General features: G+C 44.7%; 1 protein-coding gene across 1 annotated transcript; it reads left to right on the forward strand.

Annotated features, from left to right (window-relative positions):
* The first annotated feature begins 410 nt into the window (after positions 1-410).
* Positions 411-13,947, forward strand: LOC107076031 (SLAM family member 8-like). Its single transcript, XM_069191451.1, has 5 exons — positions 411-541; positions 9,773-10,084; positions 10,484-10,726; positions 11,892-12,002; positions 13,756-13,947. The coding sequence occupies exons 1-5, from the start codon at positions 499-501 to the stop codon at positions 13,770-13,772; spliced, it is 726 nt and encodes a 241-aa protein (XP_069047552.1). The 5' UTR covers positions 411-498; the 3' UTR covers positions 13,773-13,947.
* The last annotated feature ends 9,576 nt before the right edge of the window (positions 13,948-23,523 follow it).

Consider the following 23,523-nt stretch of genomic DNA (forward strand, 5'->3'; position numbering starts at 1 on the left):
TATCTCCACTTTGTGGGGACGCCTGATTTGGACTAGTCCAGAGATTAGATTACAGCTACAGCCATTTACACAGTAATTGATCAGAATAAAGGCATAGTAACTGAGGAAACTAGTAAAGATGTGTTACGAAATCTTTTATTTAATAGACAACTCAAGGAGAGTGTCTGATAACTCACTTATACCAGGTAGCCACTATCGTTAATACACAGGTAGTAGCCTTTATCTTTAGTGCACACAATCTTACATACTTTTTGTTTGCAGCCTATCTACCGTGTAGCTACAGTAAATACTAAATACTGATCTCTTTGTGACGTGTTACATGTTGGCATACATTAGCAGCAAGGTACATCGTTCGCATGCGTTTTTGCAAGGCGAAAGAAAGTTCATTTTCTTCTTTTCTAGATAATTCCGGTAGAGGAAATCGCGGTTCAAGTCGAGAGGCGTGCAGGAACTGCGCTTCAGTTCAGTGCGCTGGCAGTGTCAGGTGCATCGCGGGCCATGGCGTTCGGCGGTGCGGTTCTGCTGTTCCTCGGGGTTTCAGGTGAGAAGCGCCGGTCGCAGGTCCGAGCGGTGCGCGAGCCGGGCTCGGACCTGGGGGGGGGCGAAGAGAAGGTCCACGGACCATCGTGCGTCTCGAGCGCCGGACGGCAGAAGAGGCGCGGATGTGATGTAGGAGGTGAAGCGCCCTGGCTTGTGAGGCATCGTAGAAGCACACATGCCGGTGAAGATGCAATAATGATGAAAAAACTGTTTTAGAATTGTGAATACGAGCAATACCTGCCGGTAAATGCAATACTAGCTTTCCAAATGTTTTTAAACGTGTTATATTGCTTCGTGGGACACCTCAGAACTCAGTGCTCTGTCTTTATAATAGGTCTATACCTTCACAGAAATATTATAGTAAACGACGGGATCAAAATGTCCGCAAGGATCCCGCTGGGTACTGATGTAAATGTTAATATCTTAAGAAGAAACAAGTTTTTTATGTCTGCATTTGGAAAAAAAAAGATCCAGGCATAGGTGTTGGACGTTATTTAGAGATGTATGCTTTTTCAACAGCATTGCAATTATAATCCAAGTCCTACAGTGTAGTTTAAAGACATTGAAACCAGAGTTGTCAGGATTTAGGCAACTAAGCTTGCTTGACCGTACACTCGGTGTGGACTGGGTACAAAATATCAGCAGGAAGAGAACATTTCAACTATAAAAAAAAGTTAATTCAAATTGAACCCGGTGTCTCAAAGCACACTTGATTAAACTACCATCCTCCCAGCTGCAGAGTCATTCCCTCAATGCATTTATGCTGACTTATACATGGCTTTTCCTTGTTTCTTGTGGAGCAAAGGAACAAAACTTTTATTCTCAAATAGTTACTTGACTTTCAGAAACTTTCCTGGTAATCACTGGATGTTCCAGGGGTAAACTGAACTGAACTGTAGATAATGAACCGTTTCCCAGGGATTCTCTGTCCTCCCTCGCAGTGTTTCTGGGGACGCAGTTGTTTCTCTGCCTGGCTGTAGTAAAGTACGCCAGGTCACTGAACCAGTACGGACAGGAGAGGCCTGACATGGATCCAGTCTTCTGGAAGTGATGACCGTGGCCGGACGCAGTGGATCGTAAACATGGTAAACCTGCTGTAGACATAGAGCCGAACTGCTGTTCTCTTGAGTGAAGTCCTTCACTCCCCTCGCTGGGGTATAAGAAAGACCGCCAGTGGAACTGCTCACACAGCACCAGTACCACTGCCAGTAAGACATGCCCTGCACAAAGCCAGTGTCCTGAAGAGCTGCATCACATGTGACATCTAAAAAATCTGTGGCTGCCATTAAGAGCCCTCTACTGTAATATTACTGCGTATGGTGCAATATAGTATTTCAGCATCGCACTGTGGTTTGAGACCAGTGTAATTAAAATCACACTAGCAAGAAAGAACAAGGGCTCAGGTGTTAAGAAGGTATCTTACAGAAGTCACCCTTTACTGTAATGGATGGATGGAACTGTTCTCAGAGTTGCTCACAAGATGCTTACATTTATCACTAACAACCTAATAATTAAAAAAGCCTGACTTTGATGAAGGTGTCTGTGAATTTAATCTGTTTCTTGAAGGAAATGTGCCTTCCAGGAGTCACACAAGGGGAATCTGTGTCCTGGTGTTTTTTATATCGTACTGTATGTGATCAGACACCGAAAGTATGACTTTAGGCGCAGAGGAACAGTTCCTTGTCTTCAATTTCTGATGTCCTTAGTGATTTTAAGTTCCCACAGGGTAAGAATATCTCCCACCCTCTCTAACTTCCGGTACATTTCAACAATCCTGTTTTGAGTTTTATATATAGCTGTGTGGTCCTTTAATGACAATAACGATAATATAACCTGCCACTGTTTGATTACAACCCTGCTCCTCAACGCCCACCTACAACATTTACTTCAGCTCGGTCCCAGGTATCAGTGCAAGTTCATACACTCTGGGAACAAGTCCATCAAATTTCATTTCAAGCTTTCTTAACCCGTGGGGAGGGGGGGTTGTTTTATGGAGCAGTTCACTACAACAATACAACACAACTAGAGATGAGGCCAGTACTGGACATTGCGTGAGAGCGTAAGTCTGTTACTTTTACACCTGGGGACACAGAGGTATCTCCCAGAAGAGAAGGAGTGGAAATTCACACACACTCCATACTGCTCTCGCTCGCGCCAGAAACGCGTTTCTAACTGATGTCATTACAGAACGGCAGACTCTCAGGAAGACGTGTTGTGAGCATGTGGGGGAGAGGCTGTGCACCCCAGCAGCTCGGGCCGGGTCTCCTTCCTCATTCTCGGGGTTTTATTGAAGGCCCACCATCTTTTCAGTAATTATGTTAAGAGCGCTGCAGTTCGAGGTCTGTCTGAATCGCAGGCTTGATCGCGGCACCGTGACGCGAGGACATACTTATAGCCGTTCGCCTTTTCCTTTCCCAGCCCCCCTCTCTTATGATCGGCTCAGAGCAGGTGCTCTCATCGTCTCTGTCACTGGTATCGTTTCGATTCGGATTCGCACGGCGGCGTGTGACCCTGGAAACGGTCGGCTCGTGCAGGTGCCGCGCGCCTGGCTCGGTGCAGGCAGACGAGGGGTGTGCGCAGCGTCGCGCGCTGGAAATGGCACGAGTCCCCGAGACCCGCTGGTGTGTGCAGTTCGATCTCTCGCAGCTGCCCACAGCTGAGCGCCGGTTTGGCGATTTCACTTTCGACGTTTGACTTCAGATGAGATTACGACGCTCATATTGAATATCTGCTGTGGAACATTGCACACATGTTCTGGGTGCTGTTGTTGCCAGTTTTAGTATTTGAACAAAAAAAAAAACAAACAAATTTACGTGCGTTTTGAATTAATCGGAACGAAAGATGGCGATTTAGTTGTATTGATTTCGTACGACTTCCAAACCTGACGGTCACACAACGCAGTTTCTGGGGCATTGGCCTTCTCTGAAATTGTGCATACTGTACTTCAATATCAAATTCATTTTTTAAACTTAATGACCTGTATTGACATAGCGGATGAATTACTGTTTCATCGGCGGAATGAGAATTACTCATTCTCATGCCCCGTATTCCCATTTGCCTCTGTCGAACGAGTTATTTTCATCATCTCTGTTCATAAATGTCGTTCGTCTGCAATCTGATCTGATGTAAACAGCACGCGACAGGTAACAACGGCAGCCCAGCTCGTGCATGACTGTACAATGTGGCACCACTGTAAATACGTCGCCTGTCTGGCTTGGTGTTTGCATTAAAGCACAGGGCAAACACACGACTACCTGTGTCGCTCACAAGACAAGAGATTAGTTTATCCTCATAGACTACTAATCAAAGTAGTTCATATTGTTTACACCAGCTCTCCTATCAGCATCAAATGGTGGACACTGAAATATCACCTGTAATAAAGGTGTAAAATAAACCAACAGTCGGATCTGTGTCTGTCGGTATCACCTGTATTAGAGGTGTACTGTGACCCAACAGTCGGACCCGTGTCTGTCAGTATCACCTGTATGAGAGGTGTACTGTAGTCCAACAGTCAGATCCGTGTTTGTCAGTATCACCTGTATGAGAGGTGTACTGTAGTCCAACAGTCAGACCCGTGTCTGTCAGTATCACCTGTATGAGAGGTGTACTGTAGTCCAACAGTCGGACCCGTGTCTGTCAGTATCACCTGTATGAGAGGTGTACTGTAGTCCAACAGTCGGACCCGTGTCTGTCAGTATCACCTGTATGAGAGGTGTACTGTAGTCCAACAGTCAGATCCTTGTTTGTCAGTATCACCTGTATGAGAGGTGTACTGTAGTCCAACAGTCGGACCCGTGTTTGTCAGTATCACCTGTATGAGAGGTGTACTGTAGTCCAACAGTCGGACCCGTGTTTGTCAGCATCACCTGTATGAGAGGTGTACTGTGGTCCAACAGTCGGACCCGTGTTTGTCAGTATCACCTGTATGATAGGTGTACTGTAGTCCAACAGTCGGACCCGTGTTTGTCAGTATCACCTGTATGAGAGGTGTACTGTAGTCCAACAGTCGGACCCCTGATCGTCAGTACAGCAGCCCAGTAACACGGTGCCGCCTGCTGCGGCCGGACGCTGTGAGGCTGAGTCTCGCTGCTCACAGACTCGGAGGGACTCTTCCAGGTCACAAACACAGCTCGTCTCCCGACAAGACACGCCGCCACACGAGCTCTGCGCTCCCTGAAACTTTTTCTTTGCACTGTTCTAGCGCTTCCTCTGAAAACGTCCGTGTTTTTCCGTTTCCCCCACATTGAAGATGCTTGAAATGGAGAATTTGTCTAATTCTCGGTATCTCGGAGGTGCCGGTGATCGTGTTTCCTTGAGCGGGGAAAGTGTGCTTCCTCTCCAGGAGCGGTCTGGAGGTGTCTACTGTAGATATGACCTTACTTTCTGTTCCCAGTCACACTTATCTTCCTGAAAACTGAGCTCAAAGTCCTCATTGATCGCTCTGTGGAAAGGTCGCCTGAGCGCGTCCCGCTGATCAGAAACTCTGCGCGGGTCTGTGCTGTGTCTACTAGCCGGGTCGAACGTTTTGGTTTAGTGAATTCAGCAGGGGAAGCCGTAAGCCCGTTGGGTCCAACACTGAATGTATTCCGTATATACGCGTGAGGACCCCGGCTCGGGTCGCCCTCTGCCCCTCCGGGTGATGGTTTGGGTTCCCTCCGGCTGTCAGAGTTTCATCCCGAGAGCCGTCCCGGGTCAGCTCCGTGTCACACGCCTGTTCCAGGATCTCAGAACTGGGGAAAAGCCGGTTATTCTGATAACACAGAGGCCCCGAATATAACGGGAAACGTGTGAGGCGCCGGCTTTTGTACAGAAGGGGCCGGAGTGGAGCAGTTTTGCCCGCAGTCGGAAACCCTGAAAAGCGAACAGGAGCCTCCGGGCAGTCCGGTGGCAGAGCGCGGCACCGAGCGGGCACAGCTGCTGCCGCGCGGAGTCTGACCCCTGAACTGCCGCCTGCGGCTGGAGCCTGCGTGAGCACCTCGTCCGATTCCAGCCAGTCAAAGCGGTTGAAAAAATCACGTGCTTCACCTCAAATTCATTATATATATATATGCCCGCAAGAGAAAAGTCTGTTTTCGGTCAGCAGATTAAAAAGACGCTTTGCGGTCCTGTCTTGCGTGCAGCTTTGACAGGACTGCATCAACCGGACACTGTGAGACAAGACACCTCTGTGCTCTCTGCTGAGACACAGTAACCTGCAAACTTGCAGAATCACGTTATGGGTTAATTTTCTTACTGGCAACCAAGATGGACAGAACAGCTGATCCTCATTACTGAGTTCTCGCACAGTGTCTGCGCGAATGCTGAAGATGACCGAATTAACAGGGCAACCAACAAATGTACAGTCTGTGTTACTGCAGAATTAGAGCATTAAAATTAACATGACTAATAAAAAACCTGCAAGATGCTGTTATTTTTTCGAGTAAAAATCAATTTATGAGAATGCTGTCTATTGACGATTGCGCAACGTCTTCCATTTAGCAAACGATGTCTCTTCCCCTGGTGTTTCCAAGCCGAGATGACAAGGTGTCTGGCTGCTGTTGGCCAGCCCACAGCGCTGTGTGGAACAGGTCATTCCAGTGAATCAATATCCATAAACATGAGCCTCCTTAGATGTGAATAACACTAAGACATGACGCATGCCAACAAGTTAACCATCTATGACATAAACCTGTGTTTGTAATGTATGTAAAATCACCGTGATTGTAAGATCTATGGTTTTATTTTCTAAGGCACATTTTCCTTTCTTTCCCTACCGTGACACGCTGTTGCCAAACGCGTAACTGAGGGATACCATCACAACAAGACCCCCGCAGCATGTCATGATAGGGACCCCATGTATATCGCATGTATATCGCGGGCAGTGTATATCACGACTGGCGCCTTGCTTCCATGCCAACCTGGCACCGCTGTCGCAACAAAGGTCTCATATCAGGATATATTGTGACCAGATAGGACGTGTCACGATATATTAACTATGTGTCGCGACATGGGTTCAGCATATGTCAGGGTATGTCCTATCGCAATATATGGACTCCATTCCCCAACATCGACCGGGGCATTTCGTCTGGGTATGTCATATCGCGATATAGGGCCTTCAATGTCGCGACATAGGGCGGGGCATTTTTCCCTGGGTATGTCATATCGCGATATGTGGGATTCATGTCGCGACATGGGCGCGGAGCCGTTTGTCGTATCACGATTTGTGGACTCCGTATCGCGAAATGGGTGTGAGCGTTTTGTCGGGGGTACGCCATATCACGATATATGTACTTAATGTCGCGACAGTGGCGCCGTGACAGTCATGTGCCAGTCGCAATAGGTATCGCGATGTGATCGTGATGCGCGCACTTTTAACGTGAGTCGTGAACGCGCTGTGGATGCCATGACATTCTTTGTCTGCTATTCAGTTTTGACCTCAGTGCGACTTCTCTTAGATTGACCAGTAATTGGAAACCAATGGATGTGTTACTGTATATCCAGCGTGCTCACACGGTTAACCGGGGCTACAGTATTTGGACCAAGAAGAACTTTCATCACCTGTGTATCTACACGTTCTCGGAACTTCCGCTGTGGCGCTTTACCCAATCAGAGTATCGATTCTCACTTTTCATCCAATCGCGGCCCGAACTGCTCGGGGGTTTAGCCAATCGCGGGTCTGAGAGCTGAGAGCTAGCAGCGCCAGGTGGATCGGCTTGTTTACTGTCAATGAGAATCTATTTGTAAAATGCTTTACTTATTTGCAAAATAACTACATCGGGTTATTTTTTTAACGTCTTTGTTGATTCACAATGTCCCGCACTCTTCGAAATAAATACATTTTTATTTGCAATACAACTGTCTCCGCTGCTTTCTGGAATGAATACATGGAATTTGAACAATTTTAATCGTATATTTAAGGTTGGGGAAACACCTGCTTTGTACTTCAAAAATGAATAGAAATGTAAAGTCTGTGATTATTATATTATAATGCTCGTGCTTTCAATTTTGTTGTTTTATTGTTAAATTATGTCGATCTTGAAACTAATACCTAAAAATGTGTATATGGGCTCTCGTGTTGTACCAGCGGTAATTTGGAAACTGGTGTCTCTTCACTAATGAAAGGAGTACACAAGCAATACATTTTCGAGAACATGGTTAAAAATGAAAAGAAAACATCTAACCCAATGTTCATACATAGTAACTCCTCCCTATATGTAAGACTGTTTAAGACTGGGTTGGAGTTGTATGCTGTCTAGGGAGTGGCTCTGAGCATACTCAGAGCCCACGAGGGACTGGGATCAAATCCAGGCAGGGCGTAAGGAGAGCGGCACTCATCGCATAACGTTATAGAAAAAAGAATTAGAAATCAACTAGAGGATTGCATACAAGGAAATAGTTTATATGGATTTAGAGAGGCTGTACCTAACCAACATGTTAGAGATCTTTGAACAAGCAACAGCTGTGACAAACATTCACAGGACATGTGGTCTGGTATATTTAGATTTTCAGTAAGCCTTTGAATAAAGTTCCTCATAAACAATCAATTCTCAAAAAAATTGCCATTGGTTTTAAATGGAGAAATGGTTATTAATTAGAAAACAGGGTACAGATGAGAGGCAAATACTCAAATTGGGGTAATGTAATCAGTGAATCTGTACTAGAAACACTGCTCTTCTTAATTATATGAGATACATACTGTAGTGGAGTACCACAGGGATGTGTACGAGGACCACTGCTGTTTCTAATTTATATCACTGATCTAGCTCCCGGTTTAGTTATTAACCTAGTCAAATTTCCAGATGATATAAAATTAGGAAGATTAGCACTGACTGTAGAATCAGTAAATCAAAATCAAAATAATTAAGACGAAATCACAAGTGGGCAAACACCTGTCTGATATAGACAAATATATCAGGTTTTACTAGGTAGTAAAAAGAAACCATAAATATAAAAAAGGAAACACTGAAAAATGTGAGAAAGATAGTTAGTCATGTTGATGTATCATTTATATTTTCTAGACAATGCGGGGAAGCTTATAAAATGAAATGTCAAAGAAAATGTTAGAGCATAAAGTTAAAAGTGTCGAATTTAAATAAAATAATGTTGTTTGAAAATTACACAATGCAGTGGTAAGAGCTTATTCAGAATACTGTTGGAATATACAGTGCCCTCTAAAAGTATTGGAATAGTCAAGTCAAAACTTGTTTTTGTTTTACTTCAAAGCAATTGATATCTGCATCACTTTGGTGAAATTCTGTCTTGGTTTCTTCTCTCCATAAAACTTTATTCCACGACTATCCTGGCTCATGGCTGTACTGCCCAGTGACATTTTAAGCCTGGAGGAGGAGATGTCACGACCTAGTCTTGCATGGCCAGAGTGGAACTGTCTCATTCGTCTGTATAATGTGACTGATGACGACAGCAGCAGAATGAATCCCATCTTTACAGAAGCCTCTTGTCTGCTCATGTGGAAGAAAGTCCTTCCAGAATTATTGGGTGGCACATCACCAGGTAGCAGGCAGTGTGACAGTGACCCAAAACATACAGCCTGTGTAGCTCAGGAGGTCATCAGGAGAAAACAATGGACAGTCTGAGACTGGCCAGGTCAGTCTCCAGATTCATGTTCAAATGAGCAACATGTTACATGCTGAAAGACAATCTGATGTCCGAGCTAGCCAAGAACAGACAAGAACTAAGAGGCTGCAGGAAAGCATCTCCAATGATCATGCAGAGAGTTTCAGCTGTCCATAAAACTGGCCTGGTTTGATGATCTGGACTGATGATGTAACTAAAACAGTAGCAGAATGAATATGATCTTTACAGAAACCTCTTCTCTGCTCATGCAGAAGAAAATGCTTCTGTAGTTACTGGGCAGGGATTCACCAGATTTCTATCCAAATGAGCAGCATGTTACATGCTGAAGAACACATTGAAGTCAAAACCGATCAAGAACAGACAAGAACTCAGAGTGATTGCAGCAAAAGTGTTGGGTTAGTTTACCGGGTCACAGAACTCATATTGAGACAAAAGGAAATTCAGCCATCATACTGAATTTTATTCTCTAACATTTCCCTGAAGTAAATGTGCCCCAACAGCCAAAGGTGCTTTGAAATCTCTTTTAAAACACATCTTGTTTTAATACAATAAAATACTCTAATAAGCTTCTAAAAATATACAATAATGTACTTCTCATCAACAAATGGACAACTTCTCTGAGGCTTTTCAAATTGTCTTGAGATCTTGTGTGTTCCAGGTGCTTGCCTTTCTGTGTCCCAGTCTGAGGAAAAGCAGCAGAGCAGACTCACTGCAGGAGAGTCCTTCACCTTCCCTGATGCAATAATACTGTCAGGACATCTAAAGTACACAGGCCTGGGCAGTATTATAACTGTCCAAAATAATGTCAGTGACACTGACTATGAAACAAGCTTCAGAGGGAGAGTATATTGGGACAGCAGGACTGGACAGATTACCATCACAAATCTAACTGTGCAGGACTCTGGAGAGTTTGAACTGGAGTCAACAAAAGCAAATCGCTTTACCAAGAACTTCATTCTCAAAATCTACAGTAAGTGCAATCAGTGAGAAATTCACCCTCACTGTCTACAGTAAGTACAGTGAGAAATTCACCCTCACTGTCTACAGTAAGTACAGTGAGAAATTCACCCTCACAGTCTACAGTAAGAACAGTCGGTGAGAAATTTACCCTCACTGTCTACAGTAAGAACAGTGAGAGATTCACCCTCACTGTCTACAGTAAGATCAGTCAGTGAGAAATTCACCCTCACAGTCTACAGTAAGAACAGTCAGAGAGATATTCACCCTCACTGTCTACAGTAAGTACAGTCAGAGAGATATTCACCCTCACTGTCTACAGTAAGTACAGTCAGTGAAAGTTCTCAGTCCCTCTCGCTGAAGCAGCTCTGTGATATGTGAGGTGTCAGTGCTGCTGTGTCTGTGTGTGCAGAGCCGGTGTCGAAGCCCCAGGTGTGGGTCATCAATTCCAGCTGCACTGCAGTGTGCTCTGTGGAGATGGGGCCAGGCGTGAACATGGCCTGGAATACCAAGACACTCGATCAGCCCCAGGTTCACAATAACATCATGACTACAAAACTGGACTTGAAAGGACAGCCCCCCCCATTCAAGTGCTCAGCCTGGAACCCAGCTGACATGAAGTTAGCTGTTCTCTCCCCTCCAGAAAATTGCACAGGTGAGGGGTGTTTGTTCAATGTTGAGGTTTCAGTGTTTCGTAGTTACCATGTGAGCATGCTTGGCTATTAATGGAGTTTGCCACCGATGCTGGGGAGGAAGGCGATATCCTAATCTCCCTCATTTCTGCTTACCTACATGTATAAGTCTTGCACCCGAGACGTCTCACATCGCCTGCTCCTCCCCATCTACACCCTCATAGCAAACTCCTTGCAGTAGTGAGAGGTTTGTGCAGCTCCTCTTCTGAAATCGGCTGCCATTCCCTCAGCTAGGAGAGTCACACCAACACCCTGTACAGATCTCTTCCCCGCCTCATGTTCATAAGGAGCTCGCTGAGCTGCTTAAGTGCTGTAATGTGTCAGGCTGTAGTACTATAGTGTATGATACAGCACATACAGCAGTGGGCAAAAGTCTTCCCCTCTTCCCATTAGTGTCCTGTTCCTCTGACTCACAAAGGATGTCTAACGAGGTTTTTTAAAATTCGCACTTTTCATTAAAACCCCGATGCTCGAAGTGGACACATTTGTGGGTGAGAAAAGTTAAATATCAGCAGAAACAGCAAAGAAAAACCCAAAGAAAACCATGTTGATGGTGTGAGTCTTCACCTACCCCCCTATGACCCCTCGGAGTCTAGACATGAGATAAGGCTCTACTGACTTTGCACACTGGGAATGTGCAATAAAAAGCATTCAGTTTGTGCAGATCTGACAGCCAAGACATGGGTCTAGTTTCACTGTATAACTTTCAAGGAGAGCACACCCAGGCTGTGAAGCCAGTACTACAATACTAGCAGAGTCAACTGACAAGTCCTAGTGTAAACTATCATTACCTGTACAGTTCTAGAATAAGGTGTTCTTCTTTCATTTGAACTATACAACCACAGTTACTGTTTCACTAGGAATGACAACAACCAAGAACTAAGCGTACTGAAAGGTTTTGAGTATTGAGTACTTTAAGTTTCTTGTACAGTACGTGATGGAAATTGTCGCTAATGATTCTCGCCTTGGTTGTGTTACACTGTGTCCAGTGTTACAGTCCTGCTCTCAGAGAGTGTTAATGTCCAGTTAGGAAATGCATCTACATTAACCTCCCTGTCCTTCTGTCTGCAGGTATCTTGACCTAATTTTTCACTCTTAGTGAAACATTAATCTCTTTCTCTCTAACAGAACATAAAACACCAGATGACAACACAAAATGGATTGTGGTGTCAATAACTGTGGTGGCAATTACTGTGTTAATTGTGGTGGGAGGGTTTTTCTTGAGGAAAAAGAGGCAAGGTAAGAGGACAGAAACAGTCTATCTTTGTGTTATTTCCTGTCTTTCTGTGCTCAGTTCTGAGTGTGCGACAGTCTGTTATCCTGCTTGTGTGACTGGATTTGCTGATGTGTGTGTTTATGTGCTATTGTTTGAGTAAGAGTGTGTCATGAGTACATGGGACAACACCATACCTAAAATTAACAAGATCTACAAATTGGGTCCCCTTTAAAAAGTCTATAGAATCATTTCACTTGCAAATGCAAAATCTAGCCTCAAGACATTTAATTTCTATTTTGTGCAAATGGATGTTTATTACCATGTACATCTATGTTTATGAAACATTTGTCTTTCATGTTTACTACTGAGGTAGGTGCCTTGTTATTAAAGGTTATTGGCATGACCAATTAGTAAAATCAGTGTTGCCAAAGCAAAACAAATACAATTCACATAAAACAAAAATCTACAGACATTTACAATAAAGACACAATCATAAGATATTTACATATATACATATGGAGCATTATTGGGAGACATGCTCACTGTTCCTCAGACTGTGACAGGACACATACTGTCACATACTGGGCTGCCAGTTCAACCGAGTTCCCTCCTCCTTCTCCCAGTAGGATTGTGACCTGTTGTGATTCTGGCAGGTGTGATCACTGAGCCTGTACTTCATCAGGGTCTGTTTCTTTTTGCTGTTACTTTTGTTGGTTAGATATTCGGCTAATGTGTATTGTGTAACTCCCAGATGAGCTGATAGCGAGACCGAGGTATGTGTAGCTGGATGTGTGCTCCAATGTGTTGTTGTTAAGTGTGAATTTGTACCTGTTTCCCTGAGGTCTGGCTTTCTTCTGGAAAACCAATCTGGACAAGACCAATCTCCATGGTCTTGTCCAGATTGACTGTCAGTGCCCAGGTCTGACAGTCCTGCTCCAGCAGTGCCAGGTTGTGCTGCAGCCCCTGTTCTGGGTCCAGATGGGCTGGCAGTGCCCAGGTGTGACAGTACTGCTCCAGCAGTGCCAGGCTCTGCTGCAGCCCCTGTTCTGTGGGCGACAGTAGGACCAGGTCATCTGCATAGAACAGCAACTTGATTTCTGTGTCGTGTAGTGTGAGACTAGGTTTGATTGTCTTATCAGTGTGTGTAGGGTGTAAATGTGGTCAGACGTGGGGTGATCTGGTAAAACACCAATCTGACTCTTGCTCAGGAAATTGTGTTTGGTAAGGAAGGCCAGTATTCGTGTATTTAGGATACTGCAGAATACCTTCCCCAGATTACTGTTCACACAGGTGCCCCGGTAGTTGTTGGGATTGAGTCTGTCTCCATTCTTATAGATGGGCATGATCAGTCCTTGGTTCCAGGCTTCAGGGAAACATCCGGCTGTCATGATGAGATTGGAAATTTTGAACAGGGCTTGTTGCAACTTCAAGATGCTGTGTCAGCATCTCGTTGTTGACTCCATCTTGCTCTAACTGTGCCTCTTTTCCGTTGTACAGTATTTATTTATTACTGAGGGATTCTCTGTCCTCTCCTCTCTCTCTCATTGTGTCTCCTGTCCTGTTGTGTGTGTTTATTACTGAGGGATTCTCTGTTACTGTATCTCCTCTCTCTCTCTAACTGTGCCTCCTGTCCTGTTGTGTGTGTTCATTTGTTAGGAATTCTCTGTAATCTCTTCTCTGTCTCACTGTGTCTACCATCCTATTATCTTTTTACTTATTATATTATTTACCTTATCTCCATTTTTTGTCTTGAACTATGTTTTTTGTTTATTTCAGAGAGGAATCAGCTATAAACTTTTATGAAGAAACATGGTTACATTTCATTTCATATGGCGTTACACCCTGGAGCAAACAAGATTCAGAACTCTGCTCTGGAGTGAGAACTCCCTGCATTGCTTTATGTACCTCAGTGTTATTTTTCTGTACTTTTATAAGGCTTGACTTTGTCAATAAAATCCTAAAAAAGCAGTGCCTGGTTTTTGCTGTGCTGTTTAAACTGACAAAATGTATTCAATCCTGAAGGACATTGTTGTCATAGTCAGTCATAGCCAGCCCACCTCTCTTCTCCCAGCCATCCCTGCTTCCGGACATTGGAAAAGTCAAAGGCCAGCTCCCAGATCACCCTGCAACTCACAGCTGGCAGCCCACTGGAGCTCAGCAGGTGTGAGCCTGGCCAGTACCTGGGTGGGAGACCTCATGGGAAAGCTAAGGTAGCTACATGAGGTTAGTGGGGCCAGCAGGGGGCGCTCACCCTGCAGTCTGTGTGGCTCCCATTGCCCCTGTATAGTGACAGGGACACTATACTGTAAACGGGTGCCGTCCTTTGGATGAGATATAGAACTGTCTCTGTGTCATTATAAATCCCAGGCTGTTTCTTGAAAAGAGTAGAGGTATAACCTTGGTGTCCTGGCCAAATTTCCCATTGGCCTGTACCAATCACGTCCTCCTAATAATCCCCATCTCTGAACCGGCTTAATCACCATGTTCTCCTTCCCACTGAGAGCTGGTGTGTGGTGAGAGTACTGGCGCACTATGGCTGCTGTCGCATCATCCAGGTGGGGCTGCACACTGGTGGGGGTGGAGGGGATCCCCATTACCTGTAAAGCGCTTTGAGTGGAGTGTCCAGAAAAGAGCTATATAAGTGTGAGGAAATATTATAATAAGTTTACAAAGGAGAGAAGGTCATTCAACCCATTTAGCTCAATTTGTAGCGAATTGATCCAAGGATCTGATCCAGCTGTAATCTTAAAAGCAGCCGGAGTATCAACTTCAACAGCATGGCGAGAGAGATTGATCCTTCCCCCTTGCCCCTTTCTGTAAAGAGAAGTGCCTCGTGTGCTCAGTTTTAAGAATGAAAGAAGTAGAGCTTAATTTCACACTGAAAAGTGGAAAAAGAAAAGGCGTTTCAGCTGTATAAGCCTTCTTCAGGTGTGCGGGAGAGAGAAAGGTAGTGTCGAGATGACATTTAACATTTTTTACATCCTCCAGAATTTCTCAGCTGTCCTTATCCAGGAGGTTCTTGAGAACTTGCACACCGAAATGCACCAACCGGGGGAAAAGGAAGAGTGAATCTGAAACATGATAACTGTCCATATGACAGTTCAAAGTTTCACAGTACACTAGAAGTACACTTCATCTCAGAATTGTAATTCAAATGCTACTTTAATACTCAAGCTGAGGAACTTTAACGCTGTAACTTGAACTAAACTGCTCAACAACATTTGACTCAAAGGAAAAAAAGTATTGTGAGCTCCCTTCCTGACTCTACTTGCTGCAGTAGAGTGTGGGGCCATGTCTGCCCACCCTTCGGTTCCTGAGTTCTGTGCTCAGCCTCTCTGTGTTTCGTTTTCTCAGGTTGTCGCTGCTGCTTTCTGATTTCCTGTGTGAGCAGAGATTTCATTATTAATCTGACTGTGACTTGTTGTCGAAGAGTCCCAACATTTCTCCTCAGAAGCTCTGGCCAGCCTGCAACCTCCCAGGTCACCCAAAGCCTACCCCTGCCCTCTGTTCCCCCCTCCTCCCCAGACCTGGGCTCTATTTCATAATCATGTCCTGTCACAACATTTCCTTCACAGAGGAGGCCCCCTCAGGTGAACCTGATCACAAATGAAAGGTCTCAAACACAGATCTAGAGTCATTTTCCAGCATGAGTGTTCAATTAAAGAATTAAATAACACAATAATTTTCTTAGATGGACATAAAAAAAAAAAAGATTTTGACCAATTTTAAAACAAAACTCAAGACACTAATGGAAAAACAAACACACTGATTTCATCACTTTGAATCAGGGGCTCTGGACTCTTGACCGAAGGCGGTGTGGAGCTGTGTTCAGATGTTCTACACTGGCAGCATGGTAGGTGTATCTCTTGTAAGTTGCTTTGGTTAAAATAAGTCAAAATCAGAGCTCATCTGTCTGACATCTGGGTCACTGAAGCAGGAGGAGGATGGGATCTGAGGTCAGGGGGCTTGTGCACCTGCAATGCAGGATCAATGATGGGGAATTGTAGCCACCCAGCAGGTTTGCAGGGAGGCACAGGGCAGAGCTCAGTGTGTTCTGACCCAGGAGGAGAGACGACACCTTGTACACACACACTGCAGTGGAGCGCTGCTGCAGTTCAAAGTGTCTCAGCACCGAGTACTGCACCGTGACCTCAGGAGCTGCTGGACTGCAGAGTTTCAAGAGCCGTCGAGTTTTAATACAAATCATTCATCTTTGTGTTTTATCTGTCCCCAAGGGAATGTGATGTTTCTGAGCCTTCAGGCTTCAGGCGTGATTGTATTTCTCCACAGGAAATAGCTGTGTAATATAGCAGTGCACAACTTCTGCTCTTTTTCTGTACATCGGGGCAACTGCAATCCTGCTGAAGATTTGTCTTTGCTGATTCGTCCTCATGTTATTGAGCCATCAGACATTTTATATGTTTGGTCCGTGCACACAATTAACCAGAAATAACAGCTGAAATTCTGTACTTTTGCAAACACTCATCTTTCTATCTGAAATAATACAAATTTCAATGATCCACATGCAAAAATGACAAACTCCATCGCACTGTCCCAATACCTAAGCTTTTAACTGAGAACCAGTCCAGCGATAGTTACAGTCAAGTCAGAGCCCTAAAGCTTGTTAAAAGTGTTTTAATGAGGTGCTCTTCCCTGACTTTCCCACCTGGGCCCCATGAGACTCTTATCACTCATTATCACAATGCCTGTATCTTTCATAGTAGTATTATCACCACCTCCCTGGGCCCATCAGGACTCCCTCCATCCAACTGGCTGTAAGGACCAGTAGGTAGACAGATTTGTCATGAATAACCCCCAAAGCAGAGCCGTAAAATACTCCTGCCCTTGCGTTTTTCATTTCAGCTGACAGCTGAACTGCTAAACTGAACTGGTCACCTGCTTCATTAGCAGGCGTTTCAGTGCTTCAGAGTTTTGTACACTGTCCCCAGTGTTCAGAAGTTGGGGATTTCAGGGCAACTGCTCAAATGTGCCAGAACTGTGGTTCTCCAGGGCCTGGGCGAGCTATTTCTGTTGCAGCTCTTCCAGAACTTCAGATGAATGCTGTAGCATCACCATCATTGCTCATCTTCATCATTGCTGCTTGACCCAATGGTAGATTTGCTATAAACTAAAATGAGCAAATATATATAACCAAATATGTTCCTAATGTCAGCGTTCTTCACTGTGAAATCTGAATTACATTCAGACTCCTGAGAATGTGCTCCCTGTACAGTAAAATATGCAGGAGAAATGCCAGGTGTCTTATCTGCTTCAATAGCTCTAGGTTTCGTTTTTTGAAGAAATGGTTGTTGACTCCAGAGGAAGTAGAGTCGAGAGTGTGAATAACCGCAAGAAAGCAAGTTCACAAAAACAAACCGTATATCAGCCTTATCAAGTGACAAGCTGGCAGTAGGTGACGTATGAAGAGAGTTCAGGATATTTGGAGGAAACGTGTTGTCTAACAGCATTTTGAAGATGGCAAGTTGAGTGTGGCTGTTTGCACTAGGCCATTATATCTGGGTATAATTGTAACAAGGGGATGTGATTAGTGAGTCAGAAACAGATAAAAAAAATGAAGTGGGACATTTAAATTTTGCACACATCCAGCATTGCAACATTACTGCTTAACCACACTGTTGAAGGTAGTGCAGGGACCTGCTAATTCAACCTTCACCAAAGGTTATGCTAACATGCAATAAAGCTGATCTGCTTTAGTAGCTCCAGCAACTTCTGCTACATAACAAAAAACAGGACCAACAGCCATAAACAAACAACACAGGATAAAGCAGATCAATGACTGTTGCACGTCAAAGGATGGGACAAATATCCATAACAAACCATAAAACTGTGAAACCAAACTTCTTTCTGAGCCCATACTGTATATAAGGGTCAGTAACCCTTTCCAGGGTGTCTGTTCTGTGGGGCAGACCCAGGGCACGTTGCCATCCTTATTGAGCTCAATAAACCTGAATTTGCATAAGACGATGTCCTGCTCCTCTGATGAAGAATTTCCCACAACAAATAATAAACTCTCTATTGACACAGCAAGACACATGCAGCAGGGACTCCCCAATAAAATGAGACACAGACAGGCAAAGCATAGAGCTTAAAAATGAGGGTGAGTAGATATGATATCACACTCAACTGCAAGAAGCAGAGTTGAAGGGGAGGTCTCGAGCTCAGACAATACTTTCACCTTCACTTACTTTTAAGGTCAAACATTGTCCAGTGGTTTAGGTCAAGTTAATGCATTAAAGTTCCTCAATTTGAGTATAGAAATCACATGGTGATCAGGCTGAGAAGGGTGGTCATCTGTGCTAAGTTAACCTGTATCAAACTTTTCCCTTTGTGTGATTCAATTCCATTTAAAGTTCTGAAGTTGTTTCCTTGGGATTTTTGTGGATAAGGACCAGGAGAGCCAGCCATCCCTGTTGGCAGTCGGCGGAGGAATTATGCAGGATGACATTCATGGTTTCTTTGCAATTCCTCACTTATGCCTAAAGTGTCGCAGTAACACCCAAATCTAGTCACACCCGTTCAGGGCGGAGCTGTGGCTCTGTGGCTCAGGATCTGTGCCTGTGACTGGAAGGTTGCTGGTTCAAATCCTGCGGCTGGCAGAGGAATCGTACTCCGTTAGGCCCCTGAGCAAGGCCCTTAACCCCAACTGCTCCAGGGGCAGTGTACAATAGCAGACCCTGTGCTCTGACCCCAAGCTTCTCTCCCAGTCTGTGTATCTCATGGAGAGCAAGCTGGGGTATGCGAAAAGACAAATTCCTAATGCAAGAAATTGTATAGGGCTAATAAAGAAACATTATTATTATTATTATGAAGGGTGCGAGTTGGCAAGTAGAGGGCAAATGATTTCTCCCAAACAATTTCCACCTAGGGTACGTTTGTAACCAGGGTAACAACATAAAGGTCGCATCCAAACTCTGGGAGGATATATAGAAAGGATTTGGGAGAACAACCATCCTGGTGGGGGTGGCGTTTCCTCAGGCTGCTCTGCTAGAAAGAGCTGGATGAGATCCTTGCGTCAGTCCGTTGCAAACCACCAAACGGGCTAGATGGCCTGAAAGGTCCCTTCTTGTTTCTAAATCACTGCATGAAGCAAAGGCCAGAAAAGACAAAGGTCATACTGTAGCAACCGTGGGCTTCGGTACAGAAGGGAGCAGGCGTAGGCATAGTAAATGTGTTAACCAACACATATTAACCAGAACCGGGGAAAGACACACACACACACACACACACGGAAGAGGCTGTCTCCCAGCCTCTGCCCCACTATATCCCGCCTTGTGTGCTCCTGGCTAAAGCACCCCGCACGGCGCCACAATATGTATTCACACCCCTGTAGTTAGTATTTTGTAAATCCTCCCCTGGCAGGGATTATACCGACTAGAAGCCTCCTGCAGGGCTGCGAGGATCTTGCCACTGGTTGCACCTTGTCAGGCCATGGCAACACTTGTGTCCTCTTCCTGGCAGGGCGTCCATCACAGGCCAAATACAGATACAAGCTCAGAGCAGGACCGATTCTCCCAGAAGCCGATTAACCTGCCAGTATGTTATTGGACAGCAGGGAGAAACCGGAGAACCCGGGGAAAACCCACGCAGATAGCGCCCAGGTGCAGGACTGAACCCAGGGCCCCAGCGCAGTTAGGCAGCAATGTGAGCCCCCTGCACCACTCTGCCTCCTTTTATCTCCCAGAGGAAAGGGAAAGCATTGGAGGTCTCTGTATAGTTCCAGAGTCTCCCACTGCACTTCTAAAGAACATATTATCGATTGTTTTTTGCTGGATTTTATCCATGGAATACTTAGAATTGTGAATAAATAAGTCCCTCGTGTTTCCTGGAATTCATTTATTTATGACAAAGATGACTTTTCTCTGTACAATGTTTAAAGCATAACTATACTATTGTACTACTATATCACACAGTCGAGTATTCTGCAATTTGCCTCACTGGATTAATAAAGTATCTATCTAAACCTTTTAGGATTTTTTAAGCAAGGCATATTGTCAGGTTTTTTGCTCCGTTTGTACATTTGTAAGGCACTTACAACACCTGCTATTTAGATTCCTCAAACTGTGAACAGTTTGAGAACAAAAACCACGTTTTATGGAAACAATTTCCACTATGGAGAAAATCGCTGTTACAGACGGTGCGTCGAGCTAATGTAACATTGTGTTTTCCAGATAGAAGGGTAAACCTTCGTGTAGTCCGATGAAAAACGGGTTCTGTATTTTGTTTTTGGCTGCTCCTCCACGTCGTTGTGTTACACAAACACTGAAAAGGACAGTGACACGAGTACGTGCAGACAGCGACATTATGTACAGGGAATCTCTGTTGCGGAAGGGGGGTGTCCGTAAAAATTGCGGATATATAATTAAATAATGATTGGCTAATGATTTTTCGGACCGGGGGTGTCGCCAGCAGAAACTTTGGGAGCGGGGAGCGGGAAGCGGGGGGGAAGGACGATGCCCGGGAGATTATTGATCACTTGCAGGAGTCAGGGAGGAGACTTGTGATGTCTGCGGAGAGAGCGAGGGTTAGGAGAAACGTCTTCCCGAACTTGGGCAGGTGTAGGTTTGTGTCCGAAAGTCCCTTTCAGGACACGATCCAGTGTGGGTGATCCCGGATAATATAAACTGTACTGAACTGTTCCGGCATCCAGAAAGTCTGGCGAGAAAATGAAGTGTTAAATTAGTATGTGTAGACACGTTTGTACATCTTCAGGTCCTCTGCGATATTCCTTTCTGGTACGGTGCTTTTTTTTTTTTTAATCCTGGAGCAAATGGGTGGTTTGGAGTCGCCACTCAGCAGAACTCGGGACTGGTGATCATCTTCAATTTCCATCCGTAACTGACACAGTAATGGAGCAGCTGTTACTACTGTACGTACCTGGCTCAATTTCTAAGCAAAACACATGAAAATCAATACAGATTTCCAGGGGGTTCTGAGTTGGAAACAACACAATACAAGCTTTTGCATCGTGCTTCGATCAGTGTTTCTGAAAACTCTTTGAAAATCTTGTGTTTATGGACCTTTGCACTGATTGCTCCTTCTGACAAACAGTTAGGCAGTTAACTGCAGAGCCTGTAAATGTCTGGCACCAACCAGACAAATGTAGGCGAGAGCGGGGCTTGTGTAAGGCCAATATGGCTGACTGAGCACCATTTCTTTACATTCTTTATTGTGACACTTCCTGTTTACAAACAGCCCTGGCCGTCCTGTTGCTCTGACACCTCAGGCTGCTTCACTGCTGGACTAGAAGCTTGAGTTTCCGAGAACAGCCAGCGAAGCCCCTGATTTGCCCCACTGCTCGCTCACTGCAGTGACCATGTCACTGCCCACTGTGCCAACTGCTCCTGTGCGAGGACTGGTCAGCAGGTGAACTCCAAACGCAGGTGGAATTATTCTAGCGCCAGTCTGCTCGTCTAATGTTGAAATTGAGCTCTTGTGTAAGCTAAGACTGCTGCCCCAGGATGTTTGTTCCCTTAAATTGCAAGCTGCCCGTCTCGTACAAACTGCAGAAGGGATTCAATTGCAACACCCAGACCCCTGTAGTGCTGGCCGGGGTCACCCGTGCAGTCTGCACTGCGTCTGTTCAAACTACTCTGTATCGCCTCTTTCATCAATGTTAAATTATGTCTCTTGGTTAATCTGTTGTTGTTGCTGCTGTTCCTCTGTTTGGTACTTCCCTCTTTTTGCATGATCTTTTAATTGAACAACTTTACTTAGTATACTGTAGAACATTATTCAATGGTGTAGGGTTCGAATGTGTGCAAATTCGTTAGCTGGGGACTGTTCTCTGCCTTGAACCCTCAGGAATGTCGAAGCACTACCATATTTCATTCGAACTGGGTTTTAATAGTGTAAAATCCTAACTCTGTGAAGTTGCCCCCCCCCCCACAGACAGCTCAAAAGATTAAAAACTCATCATTCGTAAGTGCTACGTTTGTGCCGATCTGTAAAAAAGTAGCGTTTGTTCTGCTTTTTTTTCCCCGAGATATAGCGCCTTGTTTTTTTCAGGGTCGTGACTTCACTCATAACCCCCCACAATGTCGTAGGGGAACCGGACCGGTCTGTATTTGTGCCGTTGGAAAAAAACTTCCCAGCTGCTTTCGTTCCTGAGATATAGCGCCTTGTTTTTCGGGTGATCACGTGACCAAGCACGGTGACTGACCTCCAGTGACCCCGTCTGCCGAGTTCAAGCGACTGTTATTGCTGCGAGAGTAACAGGTCTGCAGTTTTGATTCTCTGTTTGCTCTGGCGGAGGGGGGGTGATTTCGCTTACCAGTATCGTTTGTGTAAACAGGGAAATTAAAGTTGTCACCAATACCGTAGCCTTAAAAGGCTACAAAATTAGCAACTGCATGTTCTTACAAAGAAGCTTTAACTAGCACGCCTCAGTATTTCGTAGCTGCGTCCTTTTTTTAAAAAAAAAATCTGAAGTAATCGGTTGACCCAGGTAGTTCATAACTGCAAAACATTGGGGACTCTACCGTCTCGCACATGCAGGCCGCGGAAATATTGGAAAATATTTTTATTTTCAATGTTTATTTTATTTAAAAGAACCAAACATATATCTAAGGTCTTAAAAGTCAGTCATTATCCATGTCTAGGTATTTACAGTGGTCTTACGTGCAAACATAAGCGCACGATTAGGTCACGGTCCTTTCATTTGTGTATTCCTGGTCAATCCTTGGTGTGGAATACAGTGTGGGGCACACCTTGACCTCTGAAGACGCAGATATGAGCGCCTTCGTTAGATCGTCATGTTTCTCCCAGTTGAAATCGTGTTTTTTGCAGTGTGCAATGTAATGACCCAGGGTGTGTTTGCATGCTCCCCCCGGCAAACAGCACAATCACCGAAACCCACTGCACCCGTTAGTGCTGCGTTTGTGCCGGTTTGCGCCGCTTTCATTACCGAGATATAGCGCCTTGTTTTTTCAGGTAAACACGTGACTGTCTACAAGAAAGTTTAAAGGTACCAACTAATCAATGTTTTAATTCCTCAATGTGAAAACAGAGGGTGCAATTTGTTTCGGTGCAATCTTCTTCTCGCGAATAGCAATTGTAATCTACATTCACAACTGTAACTATTTTTCAAGTTTCACTAGCGTGTGTAACGATCATTATAACGTTCTCGGCAAATGAAGCTTTCAAAGAGGTCTTCGCTGGAGATGCAGAAAATACTGTATATCAGAAATCAGTTCATCTCTCTGACGCTGGGGTCAACTTATCAAAGGACACAATTGAAAGATCTGGTGGTTGTATTCGCGTCCTACTCCCAAAAGGGAGGTGCTATATTGAAATGCAAAACATCCACCCCACCGGACTCAAGAGTGCTCAAAGTGCAAACCCGTTGTTTTCACCACATTAGGTAATTAAAAGTATCGTTGTTGGTTAACTTGTGATGTCTGCATGTGTGAGACAGTCGAGTTTCCTATGTTGTTTCGCACATACGTGATGAGCTACCTGAATCAACTTAGTGCATAGTGCCCCTTTTAAAAACCCTGGTTCTGTTTCACATTTACGGACAGAACA

Source organism: Lepisosteus oculatus, chromosome 6 (assembly GCF_040954835.1).
Source record: "Lepisosteus oculatus isolate fLepOcu1 chromosome 6, fLepOcu1.hap2, whole genome shotgun sequence".
NCBI classification, from domain to species: domain Eukaryota; kingdom Metazoa; phylum Chordata; class Actinopteri; order Semionotiformes; family Lepisosteidae; genus Lepisosteus; species Lepisosteus oculatus.

Coding starts and splice junctions, on each gene's coding strand:
- LOC107076031 (XM_069191451.1), top strand. CDS start 499: ATGGCGTTCGGCGGTGCGGTTCTGCTGTTCCTCGGGGTTTCAG. Junction 542..9,772: donor GCTGTTCCTCGGGGTTTCAG/GTGAGAAGCGCC, acceptor TGTGTGTTCCAG/GTGCTTGCCTTTCTGTGTCC. Junction 10,727..11,891: donor CCCTCCAGAAAATTGCACAG/GTGAGGGGTGTT, acceptor TCTCTCTAACAG/AACATAAAACACCAGATGAC.